Here is a 21,902-nt window from a genome sequence, read left to right on the forward strand (position 1 = left end):
GCCTATTATGTTATTGAATAAGCCCATTTAAATTCTTTTCTTTTCCATTTATATCTTATTTTCGAATTTTAAAACATGTCCCCCAGACCTCATCATTCAAATCTAATCTATAGACATTCAATAGAAGTTAACAGAAATAACATAACTCTTGTTTAACCTTTATCAGATAAATTTAAAACATAATAAATAACCTCTTTTCTATATAACTCTTATATTTTAAACAAAACTTTGAAACATCTTCACTCAGTCCTGGTCAAGAAAATTAATTAAAAATAACCTCTGATCCTTTAACTTTAGTCAAATAAATCAACTTTATATTACTTCCACTGGCTCCCAACAATCTTGGTCTTTAATTCCTTCAAATAATGTCTAAAGTTTTGTTGTTGTTGTTTTCTCTTTGTCTCTTCCCAAGAAGTCACTGAAAACATTAAGAAATCTCTTTTGTGAATCCAAAGATAGGTTATCCAAGTAATTCTTCAGAACTATTATTTCTAGAGCAATTTAGTTATTAAAACATCAGCTGATTTCATTTGTATATTAAATATTTCCTGTTTTCCATATCCTTGTAGCCTATGATTTTCAAGTCCACATTTGAATCAATTTCAGTCTTGTCCAATAAAATGTGTCATTTTCTATAACATCCTTTAATTTATCAATAATGGCCAAAAATTCCAGGCAGATTTTGCCCTAGATGCTGCATCCAGCCATGGACAGCAGTCATAATATAATCCCATTTCTTCAGGGACGTCTCCAATTCCCCACGTCCTTACTGGAAGTCACATTTCATACAATTCCTGTTGTTCTTTAAATTTCTCACATTTCTCTTTCTGAGGATCTTGTCAATTACATCCACCACAATTTTCACTGTCTTCCTCTTTCTCTTGATACTTTTTTCATATATTTTTTCTCGATTTGATACCCTCTTTTCTAGATGACCGAGAATATACCACCTAACCACCTCAGTGTATTTTTTTCACACTTCTTAATCACTTCATTCAGAGCAAAGTCATTCAAACACACAGATAATCTCAAAACAATAAAAGCACCACCAAGGAGGTCAAGCTGGCTTTCAAATTGTCCTCCAAAACGCTCTTTCAAAGAGCAGTTATTTATTGTCACATCTTTAGAGACTGTATTTTTGGTAACACTATTCTGCATTAGGCAATTGAGTAAATTAGAATCAAGGCAGGCATTACATAGGAGCACCACCTGTGGCATGATTTACTTCCAGATAAATGGCCTAAAATATTGTAGCATTTTTTAAAAATTCCAGTTTTTATTTTTTAAAAAATTATACTACCATACAATATTGCATATTTAAACAGTATACTAAGGTCATAAAATAAAATATAGATTTTAAATAAATCCAATGAAACCTCTTAACTGAGTTCTCATTCATTGAATCAGCCTTCATTATAGCTCCTCAAATACCATAAGCTACACTGAAAGAAAGTTAAGGTGTATTTTGACTCTGATCAGGAATTCCAGAATGTCCACACCACAATCAGAAAAGATCTGTTCCCAGTTCACATCAGAGGAAGGTTCATAGGATGTGAAACAACCAAGACACTGATCTGAGCTAGTAGACACAAATAAACAAGAGAATACCCTTATTTGAACCAAATAAGCAGTCTGAGTTTGCCTTGCCATGCCTCTTGATAGCTCTGAAATCTCCATCTTTACTGCTGGTAGTAGCTCAAGACATTGATCAAACGTGGTAGGATCTGGTTAATAAATTGCATGTAAAAAATAAGAAGAAACCTTTTGAAACTTAAAGGAAAAGTAAACATGAATCAATTACTAACGAAAAGAAATTAAAAACTCAAGCATGCAACCCGGTATAACAAAACCAAGTGAAATCATTAACTTGGGCTTTATTCCTGATGACTTCATGAAGACATATAGTCGAGCTGATTTTATAGATACATCTATGCCATTTTCTTGTCAATATTGCAGAAGTAATTTGTCACTCTCTTCTTCCAGGGTGTTTTCCTACTTTCCAATAAAATTGCAGTGACACTAGGAGTCTTGTAGTGCATGAATAACCAATATTCATCTGGCTCTGAGGCTCCAATATCCATTAGTTATAAGAATACATGAGGGTGGACCTCTTTCTAACCCCTTTAGCATCAATGGCCATATGATTGTGGGTACAAGGGTGCATAATGGAAAACATTTGTGCTACATTCACTGTAGTCTGAGTTAGATGACACAGGCACAGCTATTCTAATTTATTTCAATAAACCATTAATTTTAATCTCTGTTTCTAGCTCAGGCATCCTGAGAAGCTATAGATATTGTGGAAAACAAAAATAAGTATTTTATGTATAGTGTCCTCTCAACTTCATCAGAGGAACATATGAAAATGAAGGCATATGAAACAAAGGTTTCATTTCATTTCTATTGATTCATTCTTGCATGAGATTACAAGGATAATTAACACCATACTCAATTCAATCTAAATTAAAATGGTAGCAGAGAAATTAACTAGTTTCATTTGGAGAAAAGAGAGAAAGAGAAACTTTTGTGGCTATCTTTAGATGACCTATATACTGTTGGAAAGTAATTATTAAAAAGCTAAAGTAGCACCATTTTAGAAGATAGTGTCATTATAGAGAAGTAAGAGTCACATAAAAAGAGAGAAAAACTGAGGAGAATGCTTATGCTTCTGGCAAAAGATAAGTGGCACCAATTAGAAAGTGGGAAATCAAACTAAACCTTATTAAGAAAGTCAAACATGAGAAATTTAGTGTTAGTCATTGCACACATTATTTGTTTATATCTATAAAAGAATGTTGTGCTCAATGCTTCTGCCTTGTGTGCATAATAAACCTTTTGAAGTCTGAACTATGACATCTGGCTTTTGACCTGTGCAAGAAACAAATTGAAAGAGATAAAATTCTTCCAACATTTCCATTTAAAAAGACAGTATCTGTATGCAGCTGTTTCAATATGACTTCAAAGCAGGGAAAGAGTCAAGAGAGAACATCCATAAGCATCTGACTGAAAGCCTTGCTCTTTTTTTAGTACAGGACTTGATTTTTTTTTTTTACTCCCTTCTTGTGGATACCTGGTTTTAAATAGGGAAGCTCATCCCTTCTATGCATTTATCTGCTTGATTATTGTACTTTGTTTGTATAAGCATCAATTAATGATGCCTCCCTGTTCTGAATTTCTCCTTGTAAAGATTACTATGTATACTCTGTTGTATCTGTTCCATTTAATTCATCTGTAAATGGTCATTTGCTCCACAAAACTTAAAAACACTGAAATAAAAAGGACCCCACTGTATTACTAAACGTGAACTTACACCGTTTAATCCAATCTTCAGCAAGGTTACTCAAAATTATATTTAAACTATTCTGAAGTTTAGATAAGCTACTAAGCTTATCTCAAATTTATGTTCAGTCATGAAGTTTCTGATGTCCTTCAACAACTTTCTTTGTTAACCTAACTGGTTGTGCAAAGTTACTGTGAAGCCTTATGTTCTTTAACAAAAATAAATCAGGGGGAAAGGAACTGGGTGAGTACTAAGGAAAGTATTTGTGGTCCTAGTGAAACTAATGGTACCATACTGGCTACCCCTGTATTACCTTCAGCACTTACTTAAAGAACTAATGTTATTTAGTCTGTTTCTGTGTTGGCCTGTTTCTAAACTGAAAACCTCGTAGTTGTACATCTAGCCTATTATTTTAAGGGTATCCCCTGCAGCTCTTTTGCACCATTTAATTTACTGAAGAATTCTACAAAACCTGAAATCTTATGGCTTCTTTCAGGTCTCTTTTCTTTAGTTTCCATAAATATATTGTCTTTTAATTTAAAAGGATTATTATTTTTTCTCATAGGCGAATACCTACATCAGACATGTCAAACACAAGGCCCAGGGGCCAGATCCGGCCCGCGAAGTGGGTTCATGTGGCCCGCGAAGCCATCCTGGAAACAGTGAGGGAACGGCCCCCACTGCCTTGGCCCTGGCCCAGAGACCCTCCTCCTGCCAGAGACCCTCAGATCTGTCCCACTCCTGTCCAGGCCCCCATAGGCACCCTTGATGCGAACGATGTAGAGCTGGCCATGCCCACCCAGTAGGCCATATGCACTCTAGCCACACCCACCCAGTAGGCCACGCCCACCCTGGCCATACCCACCCGGCCCCTTGAGGGCAACCACAATGCTGATGCGGCCCTCAATGAAATTGAGTTTGACACCCCTGACCTACATGTTTTTGTCCTCCTGTATAATTTGAACTCTGACAATTAAAAATGGCTCTACATGCCACTAAAACCTTTATCTGAAACAATTTGTCATAAGCAGGTAGGTTTTCATATTTAAAATTGCCATAGTTCCATAAATCTATATTAAAAGTCATGGAACACAAATTATCAACTCTACATTTCTTATATACTCAAGATACATTTATATTCTCAGATATATTTTTTATATAGTCAGATACCTGAGAAGAATTGGTTGCAGCTTGTCTGCCTTGGCCAATTAGCTAAATAGTGACAAATAATAATTAAAGATAGGTGTGTGCACTGATATAGAAAATAAGAATTATATTAGTTCATGGTTTCCTTGAAGCAATGCAAAATCTTAAATTCTGGAGAAAAATTCTTAAAGATTAAAAGTATTGCCACAAACCACACATACTTTGGTGGTTCTGAAAAAAAAATAAGTGACAGAAGGTCTTTAAACATGTCTTTAGAATTTGTACATCAAAGAGCTTCTCCTGCTGAGAAAACCCAGGTAATGAACCTTCTGATTTTAGTTAATTACTGAAAGAGAAAATAAGATGGTGTACTGATTGAAATAGCAAGACTGTTGCTGATTTCGAGTCAATACTCAGCAAATTCATGCACAGTTAACACCCATATTGAAAAAATAATTATAAGCCTGGAGTGCTGTAAACTAAAGCGTCCTTTTTGCAACAGACATTTAACTACAAGTAGATTTGGAAAATCAGTTTAAATGGCTAAACTATTTCATCTGGCAACCCAGCCGCAGAATTTACCAACATTATAAATGCAAGCTGAATAAATATACAAAGATAGATCTGATTTCAACTTGTGAAAAACTAACCTGGTTTTCTCATTACTGTTTTCTGTTATTGTGGGGTAGATACTACACATCAGATTGTAGTGCACACATTATAATCAGTTTCCTCCTCAATTATAATGTGCAGACATCACCTTTTACATATGGCAATGCAGATCGGTCAGCAAATGGCCCTGTTACCAGTTGCAGTGTGGCCTTTTGTAATTGACAGATGGAAATTCTGTCAATGAACAGATTTTCTAAGGGCCATAAAAAATTATTTGGCATGACACCCAGTATGCTGATAACCACTAGAACCACTGTAGATTGTTTATGCCATAATCTTTCAATCTCTATTTTTTTAGATCTTGATATTTTCTGATCTTCTCCAATTCTTTGTCTTCTATTCTACAATCTCCTGGTATTGCCACATCAACTATCCATACTTCCATCTTTTCAATCATGGTTAAAACTGGTGTGTTATGAACCAATACTTTATTCTGTATTTAGCAATTCCAAAATATTTTAACCTGCTCATTTTCGATTATTTTTTCAACTGTACTATACTGTATGTTCCCATTAATTTTTTATTGGTAATTTTTACAGATGTTTCAGTGAAGCATTTTTGCAGCTGTGTTATATTGCTGCTTATAATCAAATTGTCCATTTTCTTGGATAAGTGTATATTTTCTATAGTTTCTTCGGCTTTTTTGTACACCTGCACTTTGGATTATTTGATGATTTTTCAATTCTGGCATTTATTACATTAGTTCAAATAACTGGTTCTCATGCAGCCAAAATCAAGCCTTCCATTCTTTTTTTTAATGTTGTGAGTCATTACCAGGTTTTATCTTTACCCATTTTCCTCTCAATATTTTGTAGAAATTGACCATGTCATGCTTTTTCTTCTGTTTGTGTTGTTATCACATTATTTCAATGTTTACTTGTTGTTTCCTGTACATTTAGTAAGTTCCAGCTTTTAACTTGCACTGATTCTTTTTCTCAGCTGTCTTTTACATAATCAGCCAGTGCATGTTTTTCTTCTTTGACAGTTTGTATGATTTGAAGAAAACCTTTGGCTCCATTTCTTCCAGGCAAGTATAATCTATCATATCCCCATATAATATCCCCATTATATGGGGATATAATGCATAATAAATAGTCATTAGTTTGTTGTTGGTTTTGTTGTTGTTGTTGTCCAGTTCATCTTGTATCCATTTAATAATTTTAGCAGTATATCATATCACAGGTATGGTCCAAACATTGGTGACTTTGATGGTGTTTCCACCATTTTTGCCTTTATTAATTTTCTCACTCTTTGGATGTATACTTTGGATGTATAAAATGCCCATTTACTTGTTACTCACAGGTAACATAACCAACTCCTGGCTTATGGGAATTTCCATTGAAGTTTTCAGTGATGAGGTTAAGTAGAACATCTTATAAAGGAAGAAGCTACAACAACAAGTATAAAAAGTAAACAAGTAAATGGCAAGTTGTAAACGACAATTACAAGTAAAACCCCAGTCTGCATCAAGACCTGGACTTTGTTATAGTGGTGTGCATGTAGTATATTACAATATTTTGGAAATGAGCTGTTTTCCTTTGTTCTCTCCCTCTCTACATTGTTTCTAACGTATGGTTTCTTGATAGCTTCTGGAGTGATCTGGGCATATTTCACTTTTTTAAAAATACTGGGAATAAAGCTGGTGTTGTTTGCCCTTTCCCTTTCTGCAGCACTATTACCATTTAGAGGAGCATGTGGTGTATTGTTTTTTACACTGGCCTCATCTGTTCATACGCAGTTGGAAGATACTAAAATCAAAATGGAGGGGGAGTATTATGACTTTCATTACTTTCTCAGAGTTTGCATTCTATAATTCTGTTCCCCATAAGAAGCTTTTTCTACTTTTGTCAGCATTAAGAGAAACTGCAGTTATCTGTAAGCTATCTATTCCCATGGTGAGCAGTAATAGAAATCAGGAATCACACAGTGTTGTAGAATCACCTGAAGGTTTAATTTTGCTTGGTCTTTTTACTCTAATTTAAAAAGTATTGTATCGTATTTTATTATCTCCTTCCCCCTCCTCCCGCAAAGATTTCATTGTTTGCCTCACAGCATTTAAACTGCTTATATCTACCAGCAATTACAAATGTAACTAGATACCTTGGGAATGTTGATAAGGAGAAGAAATGTTTAAAGTCTGAGCACAGTACCGATGACCCTGTCCCAAAACTGTGTATGTTGTGCAGTGATTTTAAATTACCCTAGAGTCTATTGTGCAATCTTGTGATGGTTGCTTTTAGCCTGATTACAAACATAGAGAAAGAGTAACTAGGTTACTTAAAGTCTTAAATATAACCAGTGCTTTTTTTTAAAAAAAAAAAAGGTGCCAGAACTCTCATCTTGTTAATCTTTTATTTATATAATTTTATTTATATGTTTATTTATTTCTTAATTGGCTTATACTCTTTGATTGCGCTGTGCCCTGTTTGCAACTCTGCTACTTACTGAGAGAAAGTTGGTGAAATCGCTTCCGGGAGGCACAGAAGGAGGAATGATTGCCGAGAAGTGCACTTACCTGTATACTGGCATTGTGAAGATTCTGGATTTCCCTCTCAGCCTTCCTATCCTAGGAAGATCCAGCAGAGATTGACCAAAAAGTTCATCTCGGGTCTGAATTCCCATGCAGTGAAAAGGAGAGGGCTTGCAACTTCTGGTTGTAGTTATCCACATTTCTGCACACTGAGATAATCGGCCACTTATACAAATACAGAGCCTATCATGCTTTTATATTTATACATAACAGATACATTACCTGAAAATTTAGGGGAGAAAAAAATGTGCATATATGTATTTTGGTTCTCACTTTAGAAGCATTTGGCATGTCTGCACTGCCAATTGTACTCTCAATTATATATCTATAAATATATCACTCATGACATAATTTTTGGAATGTATAAAAAATTTGAACCAGCCCAGAAGCTCATTTCCCACTGTTTGTGTGTATGTGAAATGTTTCTAAGCATAGAACTATTGAGTTAATTTGTAGCTGTTTCTTCTGTTTTCTTTTTATGTCCTTATGATTTTACATCGCATTTTAAAATCGGCTAAATTGAATAGGAATAAGATTGTGACTGAAAGAATACTAATTCTGAAATATAGTAAATATGTTTAACAAGTAATGTTAAATTTAGCTTTAGTGTAATTTCCTTGCTTACTGTAGCTAAAACTGGAAATTATATTTCTAAAGCATTAGTATGAATCATTGAAAAGAACAAAGATTTAATATTTATGATTCAAAAATATGTGTGAGAAACATGTTTTTAAAGATCTTTGCAGCTTGTTCTCATATATACCCTGCCAAAGGAATAACTAAAATTATGAAATTTAGAATCTATCAAGTTTCCCTCCCATGGACAGAAGACAATCCATGGGAAATGTGAATCAGTAATCCATAAGCATGATAGGCTCTGTATTTGTACAAGTGGCTGATTATCTCAGTGTGCAGAAACATGGATAACTACAACCAGAAGTTGCAAGCCCTCTCCTTTTCACTGCATGGGAATTCAGACCCGAGATGAACTTTTTGATCAATCTCTGCTGGATCTTCCTAGGATAGGAAGGCTGAGAGGGAAATCCAGAATCTTCACAATGCCAGTATACAGGTAAGTGGACTTCTCAGCAATCTTTCTTCCTTTTGTGCCCCCGGGAAGCAATTTCACCAACTTTCTCTCAGTAAGTAGCAGAGTTGCAAACAGGGCACAGCGCAACCAAAGAAAAAGGTATTCAAATATTTCCCTCTCTTCTCCTTTTCTGCTTCAAGTGGTATGCCTGCTTTTGGGGGGAAAGCAGAGGCATCTATTTCTCGCTTTTTATTTGACACGAGTGCGGGGCTGCCTTTCCAAGTCAAGGCCCCTCACGGGAGAGGGTGCGGAAAAGGAAAATGATTCCAGGAAAGAACCGGCGCGCTTGGGATTGCTATAGCAATGGCCTCCTCGTTGGAATTCATGGCAGCAGCCTCCATTATGGACTCCGAGAGGGTGCCGAGGCCATGCTCTGACAGCGCAGCAGTTTGATATTACTGCGGGCTGGATGCTAAGTTTGAAATTGACATTTAGCCATGCAAGGTTAGGGATTCCTCTTTTTTCCCCCAGCACTCAGGAATCAGCGGTCACACATTTCTACAAAGGTGAGGGAACAGAACACAGTGGAAGTGTGTATCGTGTTGAGGGCCAGGCGCTCCAGGGTGGCCATGTCGGTGCATGGGATGAGGCGGTAGCGGGGACGCAGGTTCAGCACCGAGTAGGCCACCAGCCTGGCTGACACGGGTGAGCAAAAGGAAGGAGTCTACATGGACTCCCCAGAACCCACCTCCCACTCCTTGTCCTCACTTACCTACTTGAGATGGTGTAGTTGGGCAGCAGGGAGGGGTGCAAAGTTCCTGCCAACTCTCCTTCACTGCAGGCAACTTGCCTGTGCAAAGTTTGCTGGCCGGGTCTTTTGGCGTGCTCAGCAGAATTTCCAATAGGGGGAGTAGCACAACTTGTACAAAAGCTTTTTTTGTGTGTATGCAAAAAAAAGGTGCTGGAATGCCGTTCTGAGTGTTCTATGAGAAAAAAAGCCCTGAATATAACACAATTATACAAGCAACTTGTAATGTATTGTGTTTTTGTCTTACTAAGAGTATCACATGGGGTTAATTGCTGAAAGGTTGTTTAAGCAGGGAAGCTGGCTAACAGGTCCCAGTTCCTCAGACAACCCATCTCCAGCGCTGCCATTGCTGACCTCTAGAGCCTATTGGCCGCCACCTAGAGGCCAGGGTATAAATAGCTGCATTCGCAGCCCTGTTTCCCAGTTCAGTTCCTGCAATTGCTGAACTCACTCTCCTCGTCTCGTCAATCAAGCAACGAACCCAGTATATAACAAAACTGTTTAAAATGTCTCAGCAAAAGAGAGTCAACCACCTTCTGAATTTGGACTTGTGATTATTCCCTCTCCAAAGGGAGCATGGTAGGAAATGGTGAAAGAACCGTCAGCTTCTTGGTTTCCTCTGCACTAGTTCAGGGGTGTCAAACTTGTAACATCAAGTGACGTATTGCTATGTATCGCGACTTTTTCCCCATTGCTGGAGCTGGGGTGGGCACGGTTTCAGCATGACACATCTGCCCTGCAGGCCAGCAGATTGACACCCCTGCACTAGTTGCACAGACTAAAGTAAATGCTACCATCTCACAAACTCAGCCAACATATGTCATGTGCTAGTACTACATAAGGAGAGGCAATTGATATTAGAAGTGAAGGCTGGGTCACTTGGATTTCGCAAACTCAGTCAATATGTTAAGCATCTGCCAATCTATACTTTTAAAAATGCAAAGAAACAATAATGATGATAAGATTTAGTTTGTTTTTTCCTGAATTCTGGAAATGTCAGAGTCCATGTATATTTAATAACTGGCACTCTTGCCCAGAAATTGAGTGATAATATCAACATTTAAAACTGAGTTTGTACACTATATATACCTTTAGCTTAAACTGTTTAGCCATCTTTGGATTTTGAGATGAGTATCAAAGCAAATGCTTAGATCATGAAGCTTTGGAAGGCAATGCATTCAAGACAAAGCTGATGTTTTGTCATCCTTATTTGAATAAGCTGAAAGAACCAGTTTCACCTTGGAATGTATAACTTGGGTAATTGCCTTTCATCTCCTTAGAAGCTAGATGGGAATATTGCCTGGTGAATGCTGCTGGTTCATTCACATGAAAATGCTGGTGTATTCATTTGCATGAACCAGCCAACAGATTGAACTCTTCGCTGTAGATTTTTCTCTGCAATGAGGTAGATGATAGAGATGGGAAAACCTTTACTTGATCTGCATATCTATGACACCAATCAAATACCTCCTGGATTAATACACAGGTTTAAAATTTATCTTGGCACCTCACACTTCTCTTATCATTTGAAATGCAGATTCCTTGGCAGATGGGAATGAAGCCCCCACTCCACCCTTTTATTTAGCTTTAGAACTCCAAACCCATTACTGCCAACATTGTGCATCAAGCAATGAATTATGGTGATACAATTTCCATATTGTGAAATTAAACCATCTACTAAAATATATGCATTCTCTGTGGTAAGCAAACTACAGTTGCTTTAGTTAAAGGAAAATACTTTCCCTGTTAAAAAAAAGCCAGTTTGGTGTTGTAATTAAGGCAGCAGGCTAGAAATCAAGACTGTGACTTCTAGTCCAGCCTTAGGCATGAACTCAGCTGAGTGACTTTGGGCCAGCCACTCTCTCTCAGCCCTAAGAAGCCCACAAGGGCAAACCACTTCCAAAAACCTTTGCAAAGAAATTTTCAGGGACTAGACTCTAGGGCCGTGATGGCGAACCTATGGCACGGGTGCCACAGGTGGCACGCACAGCCCTTTCTGTGGGCATGCACACCATCGCCATAGTCCTAGGCCTTCTGCTGGGTTTTATAAACCCTTTTTGCTTTAGGCATCCGCTACTGTGTGCAAAAAAAAAAGTTCAATTAATCAATCAATTTCAACTTTTCGCAGGGGAAAAAAAATCTCGCAAAGTTGGAATTGATTGATTGAACTTTTTAGTCCCACCCAGTCTGCCATTGCCACTGCAGCCACGCCCACCCAATTGGCCACACCCCCAATGGGCCACACCCACCTGGCACCCGACAATACATAAGTGGGTTTTCGGTTGCAGTTTGGGCACTCGGTCTCTAAAAGGTTCGCCATCACTGCTCTAGGGGATCTCCAGGAGTAAAAAATGACTCGTAGCCTCACTCTTCACAATGTATCTGGTCACATTTTTCACTTTTCAAAATTGAAAAAAGAAATGGGAAAAATTCTGCCCCCCCTCCCAATGCCTTGGAAAAATCTGCCTACTAAATGTGCACCTTTCAGGGGGGGGAATCACAATTTATGCATCTTTTTCTTTCTCTTTTCATTTGAAGCCTTGTGCAGGCTTTTCATTGATAAAATATGTTCTACTTAGTACAAATACTAAAAATTGACCTATGGATATTAAGACAAATAACATACAGAAACTGTTTACCTAAATTATACCATGAGTTAATATAATTAAGTAATAGAATTCCAGCATAATTCCCATTTAATTAATTCATAGAATTCACATTACCACTGCTCTATTGATCGTGTCAGTTATTAGTAGAATTGAACCGTGTTGGGGAAAAAATGGTTTGAAAGTCTGTATTTAAATCATGAGTGTTCTGAAGAGAATGGGAAAAGGAATTCTAATAATTTTATTTACACAGCATCTGTTGAGAATGTTCTTAATATTTCACATGTTCTCTATAATCCTCACAACTGCATCAAAGCAGAGAGACAAGCATTATTTATTCCTACATTAATTTTTAGACCTCAGCAGAATTGAGAAAATAACACACTGAATAATGTCATTGATGAAATATTAATGTTGGCGAAGAGATTCTGGTTCATTTTTAACTATTGTATAACATAATTTCTTGGAACAAAGTTGCTAAAGAGTGGTAAGGTACAAATTAATAAAACTGAAGCACTTATGTACATTTCTTGATCTACAAATGCCCACAACAGATCCAGTGGTGCAGTAACCCACCTATCACAGGTACAGAGTAGAATTCAACTGATTCATTTTCACCTCACAATGAAGTGGACTACTCAAGCACTCCCATAATGCATAATATGTCACATAAAGTCATGTGGGGTTTACAAAACTATCACCAGGTTCATTTACAACATTAAAGTATAATATGGGCTTCTTTGGTTTTGCACATGATGTCCAAATTCTTTACATTATATGTGAACTGGGCCACTATTGCTAGATTAAGAAAAAAAGAGTTAAACAAACCGGCTTAATATTATCTATAAAAATTACCAAATCTATAGTGCAGTGCACTTTGAGGTGTGTATATGAGGGAAGTCAGCTCCCCAGAAAAGGAAATATTAAAAGGGCAGGAAAATATATTTCCTAAAAAGATATTGTAGAACCAAGAAAGCATGCCCAGTTTTCTTAATAGTTCCAGCAGAAAACCAGTTCTATAGACATGCAAATGTAAACCATCAAGAAGATTGGAGCTAGAAGCTTAGGAAGAGAAAGCTCTAACTTCTACATACTCCAGCCCCAGAAAAGCAGGATATAACCTATAATAGGATTGACCCACAACCATCAAGAATACCAGAAAGGCACACCTAGACTCAGATCAGAATACGTGACACAGGAAATACAAAGCCTGAAACAGGAAATAACCAAACAGTAGAGTCCAAGGGTTATAAAAACCCACTCCCCTCATGTGCTCAGTCCTTTTCTGCTGGTTCCATCTTTCTGTCTGGCTTTCCTCTGCAATAAACTGTAACCTTCTTCCTAAAGCATTCGCCATGTTGTTTATCCCCGGCTTGGATGGAACCATGATGAAGACTTTTCTTCCAACATATATACTGATTATCCAAATTTCTCATATAAAATATGTGTTATTTTACATCTTATTTCCATAGCCATAAGCTTTAGACAAATCTCTTTAAAATTTCAGTCCTCATTCACAATGGTATTGCTATAGAAACTTATATTTTCTATGTAGGTAGATCACATAGAAAGAAAAGTCACAATGATAACTTTAATAGTATTTATATGATGGAATTCTGAAGATGGAAAACTGAAATTAGGTAGAGAAGGCCACTTACCCAGATGACGTCCTCCTGTCTGTACTGCTTCCAGTTGTGACCCGTATCACTGAACATTAGACTGTAGCTTGTGGTCCAGTCTGAGCTTCCATATCTTCCCTGAGTAGCAATACCTGTAATCTCTACTCTGTTTCCCAAATCAACTTGGAGCCATTGATCCTTGGTGGAATCCAAAGGGGACCAGCCACCAGCACCTGAAAGAAAAGATAACCCAGAATGATTCTTCTATTCCTCCACCTACTTTTTATGAATGCTACGTCTGCTAGTAAAATGTTCTGAAGAATGTACTATTAGCCAGAAAGTTCTTCCCTTTTTCCTGATTTCCATTTCTCAGAAACATATCCTCATATAGGCCATGGAGCAGTGGTGGGATTCAGCTGGTTCACACCAGTTTGGCAGAACCGGTAGCTAATTTTTTGTTGCCCAGGCCCAGAATGGACTTCCAGAAGCGGAATCCACACAGAGAACCAGTTGTTCATATATTTGAATCCCACTACTGCCATAGAGGCTTGCCATAAAAGGCCCACTCTAGCAGGAAAATTCATAATCACTTCTCACCTTGTTTCTACAGATACATCCAGTCCCAAATATCACTGATGTTTGTGTGTGTGCAGTCTGTGTATGTTAGCTCTCTCTCTTAATGCTTTTTTTTTCTTGTTATCCTGGGCTAATGCCTCCTTAAGTAACACCAGCTGCCTGCAATTAGTGCAGGTTCGAGTCCCACCAGGCTCAAGGTTGACTCAGCCTTCCATCCTTCCGAGGTAGGTAAAATGAGGACCCAGATTGTTGGGGGCAATTAAGCTGACTTTGTAATAATGCCGCTTGGGGGTGTGTGTGAAAGCCCTAATAAGCAGGCATATACATAGAATGAAGGCTACTACTGCTAAGCTTGTAAGCCGCCCTGAGTCTTCGGAGAAGGGCGGGATATAAATGGAATTAAAATAAATAAATAAATAAATAAAATAAGTGCTGAGGAATCTTGTTTACCAGATACGGACAGCTAGATTCTGTTTGCAATCTAGATCAGGCATGAGGAAAACAAGTGAAACTCAGTACTACTCAAAATTGGATGCAGTTCCACAATAAGAAATTACAGTATTCTACAGTATATGTGTTTGTGTGTACGTTTATGAATGCAGAGGGTACAGAAACGCATACACTTATGAAAGTAACATAAAACTCTGCTTTATACAAGTATACAGTATACATACAGACATATGTACATGCACATATATCTCCTCATGACACATGTACATATATTTTATATATATATTTTTAAAAAAAATCCCAAAATACCAATGACATGGAATGAACTGAATTTAAGATTGGAAATTGAGAGAATTTACTATTTTTTTCTTATGTAAAGCTTCCAGCATTTAGATTTGGGACTTTACTTTAGAATATACAGTATATTTTTATAAAACACAGTCTCCAGTGTGTTAAGTTTGGAATTGAAAGAACAAGCAAGCAAGACATACTACTTGTGGTTAGAGATTAGAATGTCAAAGTGAGAAATATTAAGGAGGAAAACATGGTAGACTGTATGGCTTAGGACAGTAATGGCGAACCTTTTAAAGACTGAGTGCCCAAAACCCACCTCAGCCCCCATCCTGCCCGCTCTGCCCCATCCCATCCCCGTTTCACCCACCCCCCACCCACAGGGCCACTCACCACCTCCATGGCCTGCCGCAGATCGCCCAGGCGACCCAGCAGCGCCATGGTGGCCACGCCTTCCACCTGCACCGTGCAACATCAACTGTGCACAATGGGGCATGAGGATGGAGTCTTGTCCCTGCTGCCCGGCTACCATGTCCTTGGGTGTGCTGCTCTGCGCAGGCCACGCTCAGGGATGACTCTCCTCCAGGGGAGCTACTGGTGAGGAGGGGGCATGGGGGGAAGCGGGGCCAGGGCAATGGCGTGTGGGCCCACATAGAGGGCTCTGAGTGCCATACGTTCGCCACCACTGGCTTAGTGGTGAAGCAAAAGAAGGGCTTATCAAATTTTCACCAATCCAAGGTTTTCTTTCTTACTAACATAGTCTTCACAATCAAATGATGCCTAAATAGATGGACTTCATAGAAACCAAGCTATCTATGATATTATTGATAAAAGGAGTTGTAAGAACTCAGTTATAAGAGCAAAGATGTAGCTGAGGACTAACTGTAGAACAGATCACAAATTGTTCATACCCAAGTTTCAAATTAAACTAAAGTGAAAGAAAAAGGCCAATTAGTTTCCACAATGTGATCTTGATCATATACCAACTCAATTCTCAATTTCAGAGAATTGTTAAAAGAGACAAAAAACAGTATTACAACAAAATCTATAAAGACATCAAAGATAAAAACAGATATGGAAAAATAAGTCTTCCAAATGATGTCAGAACTCAAGACATTCCAACCTCAAATTGGTATGCTGATGGATGCCAATGAACAGATATCATAGGAGGGGAGCCATGTTAATCTATAGCTTTAACTCTGGTTTGTGACTGTAATAAAATATTGACCAATTAGTCTATAGCAGGGGTGTCAAACTCGCAATGTCACGTGACATGATATCATGACTTTTTTCGCATTACCGGAACTGGGGTGGGTGTGGTTTCAGCATGACGGATCCAGTCCACAGACAGGCAGTTTGACACCCCTGGTCTATAGTATCAAAAACAAACAAACAGTAATCTGATAGCATCTTTTCTGACTAATAAATTTTAGTGAAAGGCATAAGCTTTTATTTCACCATAGGAACAGATAGCAGTAAATCCAAAGAAGATCAAAAGTGGAAGGATTATAGTGAAATTTTATACAATAGAGATTTCAACATTCAACTACCTTATAAGATATTTAGTAAGAGAACCAAAATTAGATGTATACTCTTGTCATTATCAGATCAGAATACTACAAGAATTGTTGGAATATTTGCAAAATCATGGCAAGGAACAGAAAAATGATCATTAAGGTTATGATCAGCTTATACTAATAAATCTGGAGCATGACATAGTGGCCAACAGATTTACAATAGTGACCAGCAATCTACAATAGCAATCTCAAAAAGACAAGACTTAAGAGAGAGTGCAAGGTATAATACAATATCTTTGATTTCATCTGCAAGCAAAATAATGTTTAGGAAGGTCCAGTGCAGATCAGACAGACCCCAGCCTTAGAAGTGACAATGAGGACACTGAAGTGGTGAACAGTTTCTACCTGTTAGGATGAACTATCAATAGAAAAGGAGCCAGCAGTCAAGAAGTATTCCATAACCCACTGAAGTTCTTGGTAGAGTAGCAATGCAGGCCTTTGAAAAGAGAGATTCAGATACTGTGATGTGTCTATACCTACAAATATCAGAATTGTGCAGGCAATGGCTTTCCCTGTGACACACTACGGAAGGAAACGTTGAAGATTGAAGAAGCATAAGTTTGAATTACAGAATCAATGGATGCACCTCTGGAAGATCAGAAAGATCAAGTTAGGGATAGTTTCACCTAGCCAAATTCTAGCTATGTAGTTTCTAAGCACTGACATCAACTTAATCACATTGCACTCATTCCAGAGGCACTGAAGCACTTCCGGGTTGAAAGGATTAGCCGGTGACATCACCATTGTCTTGGGGATGCCAAGTTAGGGGCTCCTTTCATGTCCCCCACAAGAGCTGGAGAGAAGGATGGGAGCTCACCCCACCCCACGGCAGCACTCAGGTCTCAAACATAAGCTTTCTGCACTCTAACCACATAAGCCACCATGCTCCTCCCTCAACTTAATAGCACATAAGCAATTTGCATTTCTTTACAAAGTTACTTACAACTTTCTTTTTTAAAAAATAAATAGATATAAGAGGGGGTGCACTCTAAAGTCAGTGGTAGGATTCAGCTGGTTCGCACTACTTCAGCAGAACCAGTAGCTAATTTTTTGTTGCCCAGGCCCAGAACAGATTTCCGGAAGCAGCATCCACACAAAGAACCGGTTGTTCACATATTTGAATCCCACCACTGTCTAAAATGCTCAAATTGTAGAAAAAGATAAAATGCTAAGTGTTGTAAGAGTTTTCAAAGTAAAATAGATAAATGAGAGAATTATATATATATATGTATATAGATCTTTGGTCATTCGGGTTTTTTCTCACGTAGAATTGGAGGTATCAGGGCAACGTTTCGACGAAATCTCATCCGTCATATACACACACACACACATATACACACACACACACACTACAATCTTCTTGTTGTCTTGCTCAATTACTATAGAAAGAACTAAAGGCAAGTTTTTATTTTTTTTTCTTTTCCTCACAAGTATTTTATTGAATTTTCTCTCCCTGAGAGATGCAGGGAATCTCTCACAAAAATATTTGCTGAATTTTTTTGGCTTGCTCAAAGAATGCTATACTTTCTTTCTTGCCATATGTTTCAGCATTCCCTTGTGATATATAAACTCCAGAGAGCATATGCCAGTTGTTGAGGCCCAGGAAAGTTTATTACTACAACATTAACTATAGCATGTAGCAGCAATAAGGTAGGAACAGGTTCAAAGCCCAGACTGAACATTACACAAAAGACATATTTCAATTACTTGATTCCCTTATTAATAGCTGTTCATCAATTCTGTTTGGTTTTATTGTTCTGCTTAGATTCCCCATTTCTGTTGTCTGCAATATTCTCAAATCTCCTACAAAACTACAGTACTTATTTACAATATAAACATGCCAATATCTTTTTCCTTTCCTTAGTAAAGTAGAGGCAAGGCACAAAAACACAAATTCTGCCAGAGATTCATGTTCAATGCTCACCACAAGTTGGATGTTTTGTGTGGTCTGAGCGCTGTCCATTTTTAATGATGATGTGGTTTTTTAAAGAGGGAACTATATTAGAACATGAAGTTACTTAGTGTAAACCATATACGGGTGTGTGTATATACATGAATGGATGTTTGGATGATTTTTGGGGGGATGGATATGCCTATACTAGAGGCTTCTTCTGTACATTAAAGCAGGGGTGTGCAACTATGGTCCCTTTATGACCTGTGGACTAAAACTCTTAGAGTTCCTGAGCCAGTCATGCCACGCTGGCTCACAAATTCTGGCAAGTCCAGAGGTCATAAAGCAGCAGTGTCAAACTGCCAGCCAGTAGGCCGGATGTGTCATGCAGAAACCGTGCCGACCCCATTGCCAAGAATGGAAAAAAGTCACAATATGTCATGACACATCACATGATGTTGCAAGTTTGACACTCCTGTCATAAAGGAACCATAGTTGCACACCCCTGCATTACAATATCCTACTATGCTGCCCCGGTCCCCCCCACACATGTATGGCAAGAGTTCTGCAAATGTTTATTCAACCCCGCCCCCCAAACAGGTTCTCAGAAAGCACCCGTTGTGCAGGTTTGGATTCCAAGCTCAGCAAGAATCGCTGAGTAACTGAGTCCAAAGGGCACACACGAAGTCCAGGAAAGCATTCCAGGAGTCAAATAGGCCAAGTAAACATAGGACAAGCACACAAGACACAGAACTTGGTACATTGCTCCAGCAACACTCAAATCCTCAGGGTGGGGTTAAGTAGGCAACACTAGTGTAGCCCTTCATGAAAGGTGAGGTTGCTTTCTCACAAGTAGTCTAGCTGACCATTATTATGCCTGTCTCCTCTCTGCTCTGTGTGTCCTTGGATTAGGAGGTGGTGTGGACTCCATCTCTTTCTCATTACTAACAGGCAGCAGCTACTCCGGTCCTTGCCTGGAGCCTCCTGGCCAAATTGTGGCAGCTGTGACTCACTTCTCTCAACCTCAGTCTGTCACTGGTCTGATGGACCCAGCTGAGGCTGCTCCATCAGGCTAGCATTCTCTGAGACCCAATCCTGACCAATACTCATCTCCACACTTTCTTTTTCAGACTGAAATTCACCCTCCTCCTCTGATCTGGCATCTGGAGGGGGATCCGGGATAGATCTATGACACCTACCCACAAAAGAGTTTGCTTTATTAAATTCCATTACTCAGCTATTTGGAAACACTACACTGAGTCACCAAAAGCAAACTTTTAAGCACAACCTTAATCCTTAAAGCCTACTATATGAGATACAGGTAGTCCTCAAGTTATGAGCCTAATGGTACCTGCCCATTAGACTGTAAGTCAAAAAAATTGTCAAATGAATCAGACTCAATTTAACATTTTTTAAAAATCAAATTCATTAATTGAATCAAATGGGTTGTTAAATGAATGAAGATCAGACTTACGATTTCCTTCGATTTATTAATGGATCACTGCCACGTTAATTGAACTGAGAGGCTTTCTAGCCGGTTGCCCATCAGCTGTTTTCAGTGCCCAGCTCAGGAACTAAATTGCCTCCAAGCAGGGCTTAGAGCCATGGTGCAGTTGCTTTTTTAAAAGCAACTGCTACCATACTTAGCTGAAGCGTCTTCAGTTGCCCACCCCAAGTGCTTTAAAAAAAAAACTTTCCACTAATTAGCTTGAAGTGTCCAGACAGGCACCCAGAGGGAGATGGGGGAGGGATTTACAGAACTCTCGGCTTGCAACAGTAACAGAGATGGAAGGGATCTTGAGGTCATCTAGTCTAACCCACTGCTCTTTCAACAGAGTATTTCTGATAAATGCCTATCCAGTCTCTTCTTAAAAGCTTCTAGTGCCCCCACATCTTCTGGGGGCAATTTAAATTTAAAGCCTACAAACACTAATCTCCAAAATAAATGCAACGAAACACAATGTTATAGAATGTTTTGTGTAGATCCTGGCTAGCATCTCTAAAGCAGTTTCAAGGAAAATGCAAACAAGCTATCTTTGCAAAGTACTATATTTACAATCACAATAGTCTAATAATATTAATAATAATAATAATAATAATAATAATAATAATAATAATAATAATAATAATAGTAGTAGTAGTAGTAGTAGTAGGTTGGAAGGGACCTTGGAGGTCATCCAGTCCAACCCCCTGCTCAGGCAGGAAACCCTATACCATTTCAGACAAATGGCTGGCCAGTCTCTTCTTAAAAACTTCCATTGTTGGAGCATTCACCACTTCTGGAGGCAGGTTGTTCCACTGGTTAGTTGTTCTAACTCTCAGGAAGTTTCTCCTTAGTTCTAGGTTGCTTCTCTCCTTGACTAGTTTCCATCCGTTGCTTCTTTTCGTCTTATTTTCTTTCTTTTTTTATTAAAGAGTTTTACAAAAAAAATTTTTTTCAATACATATACCCAAAACCCACCCACCCCAAACCACCCCCCTTCCCCCCCCCTGCTTCCCAGAGCTAAATACAGGGTTATAGATATAATAATCATGTTCTAACTAAAAATTATCCATAATATAAAATAAACCAAATTTATAATGTGCTTTAACTCCCCTTTAACATAACTACAAACCAAGTACCAATAACAATATCCCACTAAAATCTACTCATAAGCTAAATGGAACTTTTTAGTCCCATATTTATTCTGAATATAATCTATCCATCTCCTCCAAACTGAAATATATCTTTCTTGTGAATGATCCTTCAAATAAGCAGAAATCTTAGACATTTCTGCAAGATTCGATACTTTAAACACCCATTCTTCTATGGTAGGCAAACTATCCTTCTTCCAGTATTGTCCCACCAGTAACCATGCTGCTGTTATCAAATTCAACATCAAATTGGTTTCTTTAACATCACAATCTACAACAATGCCCAATAAAAACAATTGCGGAGAGAACTTTATCTTTCTCTTAAAAATCTTTTGAATGTTCCACCAAATTTTAACCCAAAAAGCTTTTATATTTCTGCAAGTCCACCACATATGAAAATAGGTGGCTTCTAAACTACCACATCTCCAGCATTTAAACTGTAAGTTAGGATACATGTTAGACAACTTTTTGGGATCCAGATGCCATCTATAAAACATTTTATAAAAATTTTCTCTTAAATTTTGAGCCTGAGTAAATTTAACATTTTTAACCCAAATTACCTCCCAAGAATCCAAGGGAATTGGTTCCTGGATATTTTGTGCCCACTTTATCATACAATCTTTAACTAATTCCGTTTCCGAATCCAATTCAATTAAAACATTATATATCCTCTTTATATGTGCACAATTTAAATCTCTAATTTGTTTTACTAATTTTTCATCTGTAATTGTGATGCCAACCTTCTGATCCAACTTCCACCTAGCTTTCAATTGGGTATATTGAAACCAAGAG

At 38.0% G+C, this 21,902-nt stretch overlaps 1 protein-coding gene across 1 annotated transcript in view; it reads right to left on the bottom strand.

Annotated features, from left to right (window-relative positions):
• The window catches only part of CNTNAP5 (contactin associated protein family member 5), a gene marked incomplete at both ends in the record, with an annotated part of 429,095 nt that overhangs the window by 302,545 nt on the left and 104,648 nt on the right, over positions 1 to 21,902 (bottom strand). The window contains one exon of the mRNA XM_081335453.1: positions 13,731 to 13,924. Coding sequence (XP_081191579.1) covers positions 13,731 to 13,924 — 194 coding nt within the window. The remainder of the gene's footprint in view (positions 1 to 13,730; positions 13,925 to 21,902) is intronic.

Source organism: Vipera berus (genome assembly GCF_964194415.1).
Source record: "Vipera berus genome assembly, chromosome: 1".
Taxonomy (NCBI): Eukaryota; Metazoa; Chordata; class Lepidosauria; order Squamata; family Viperidae; genus Vipera; species Vipera berus.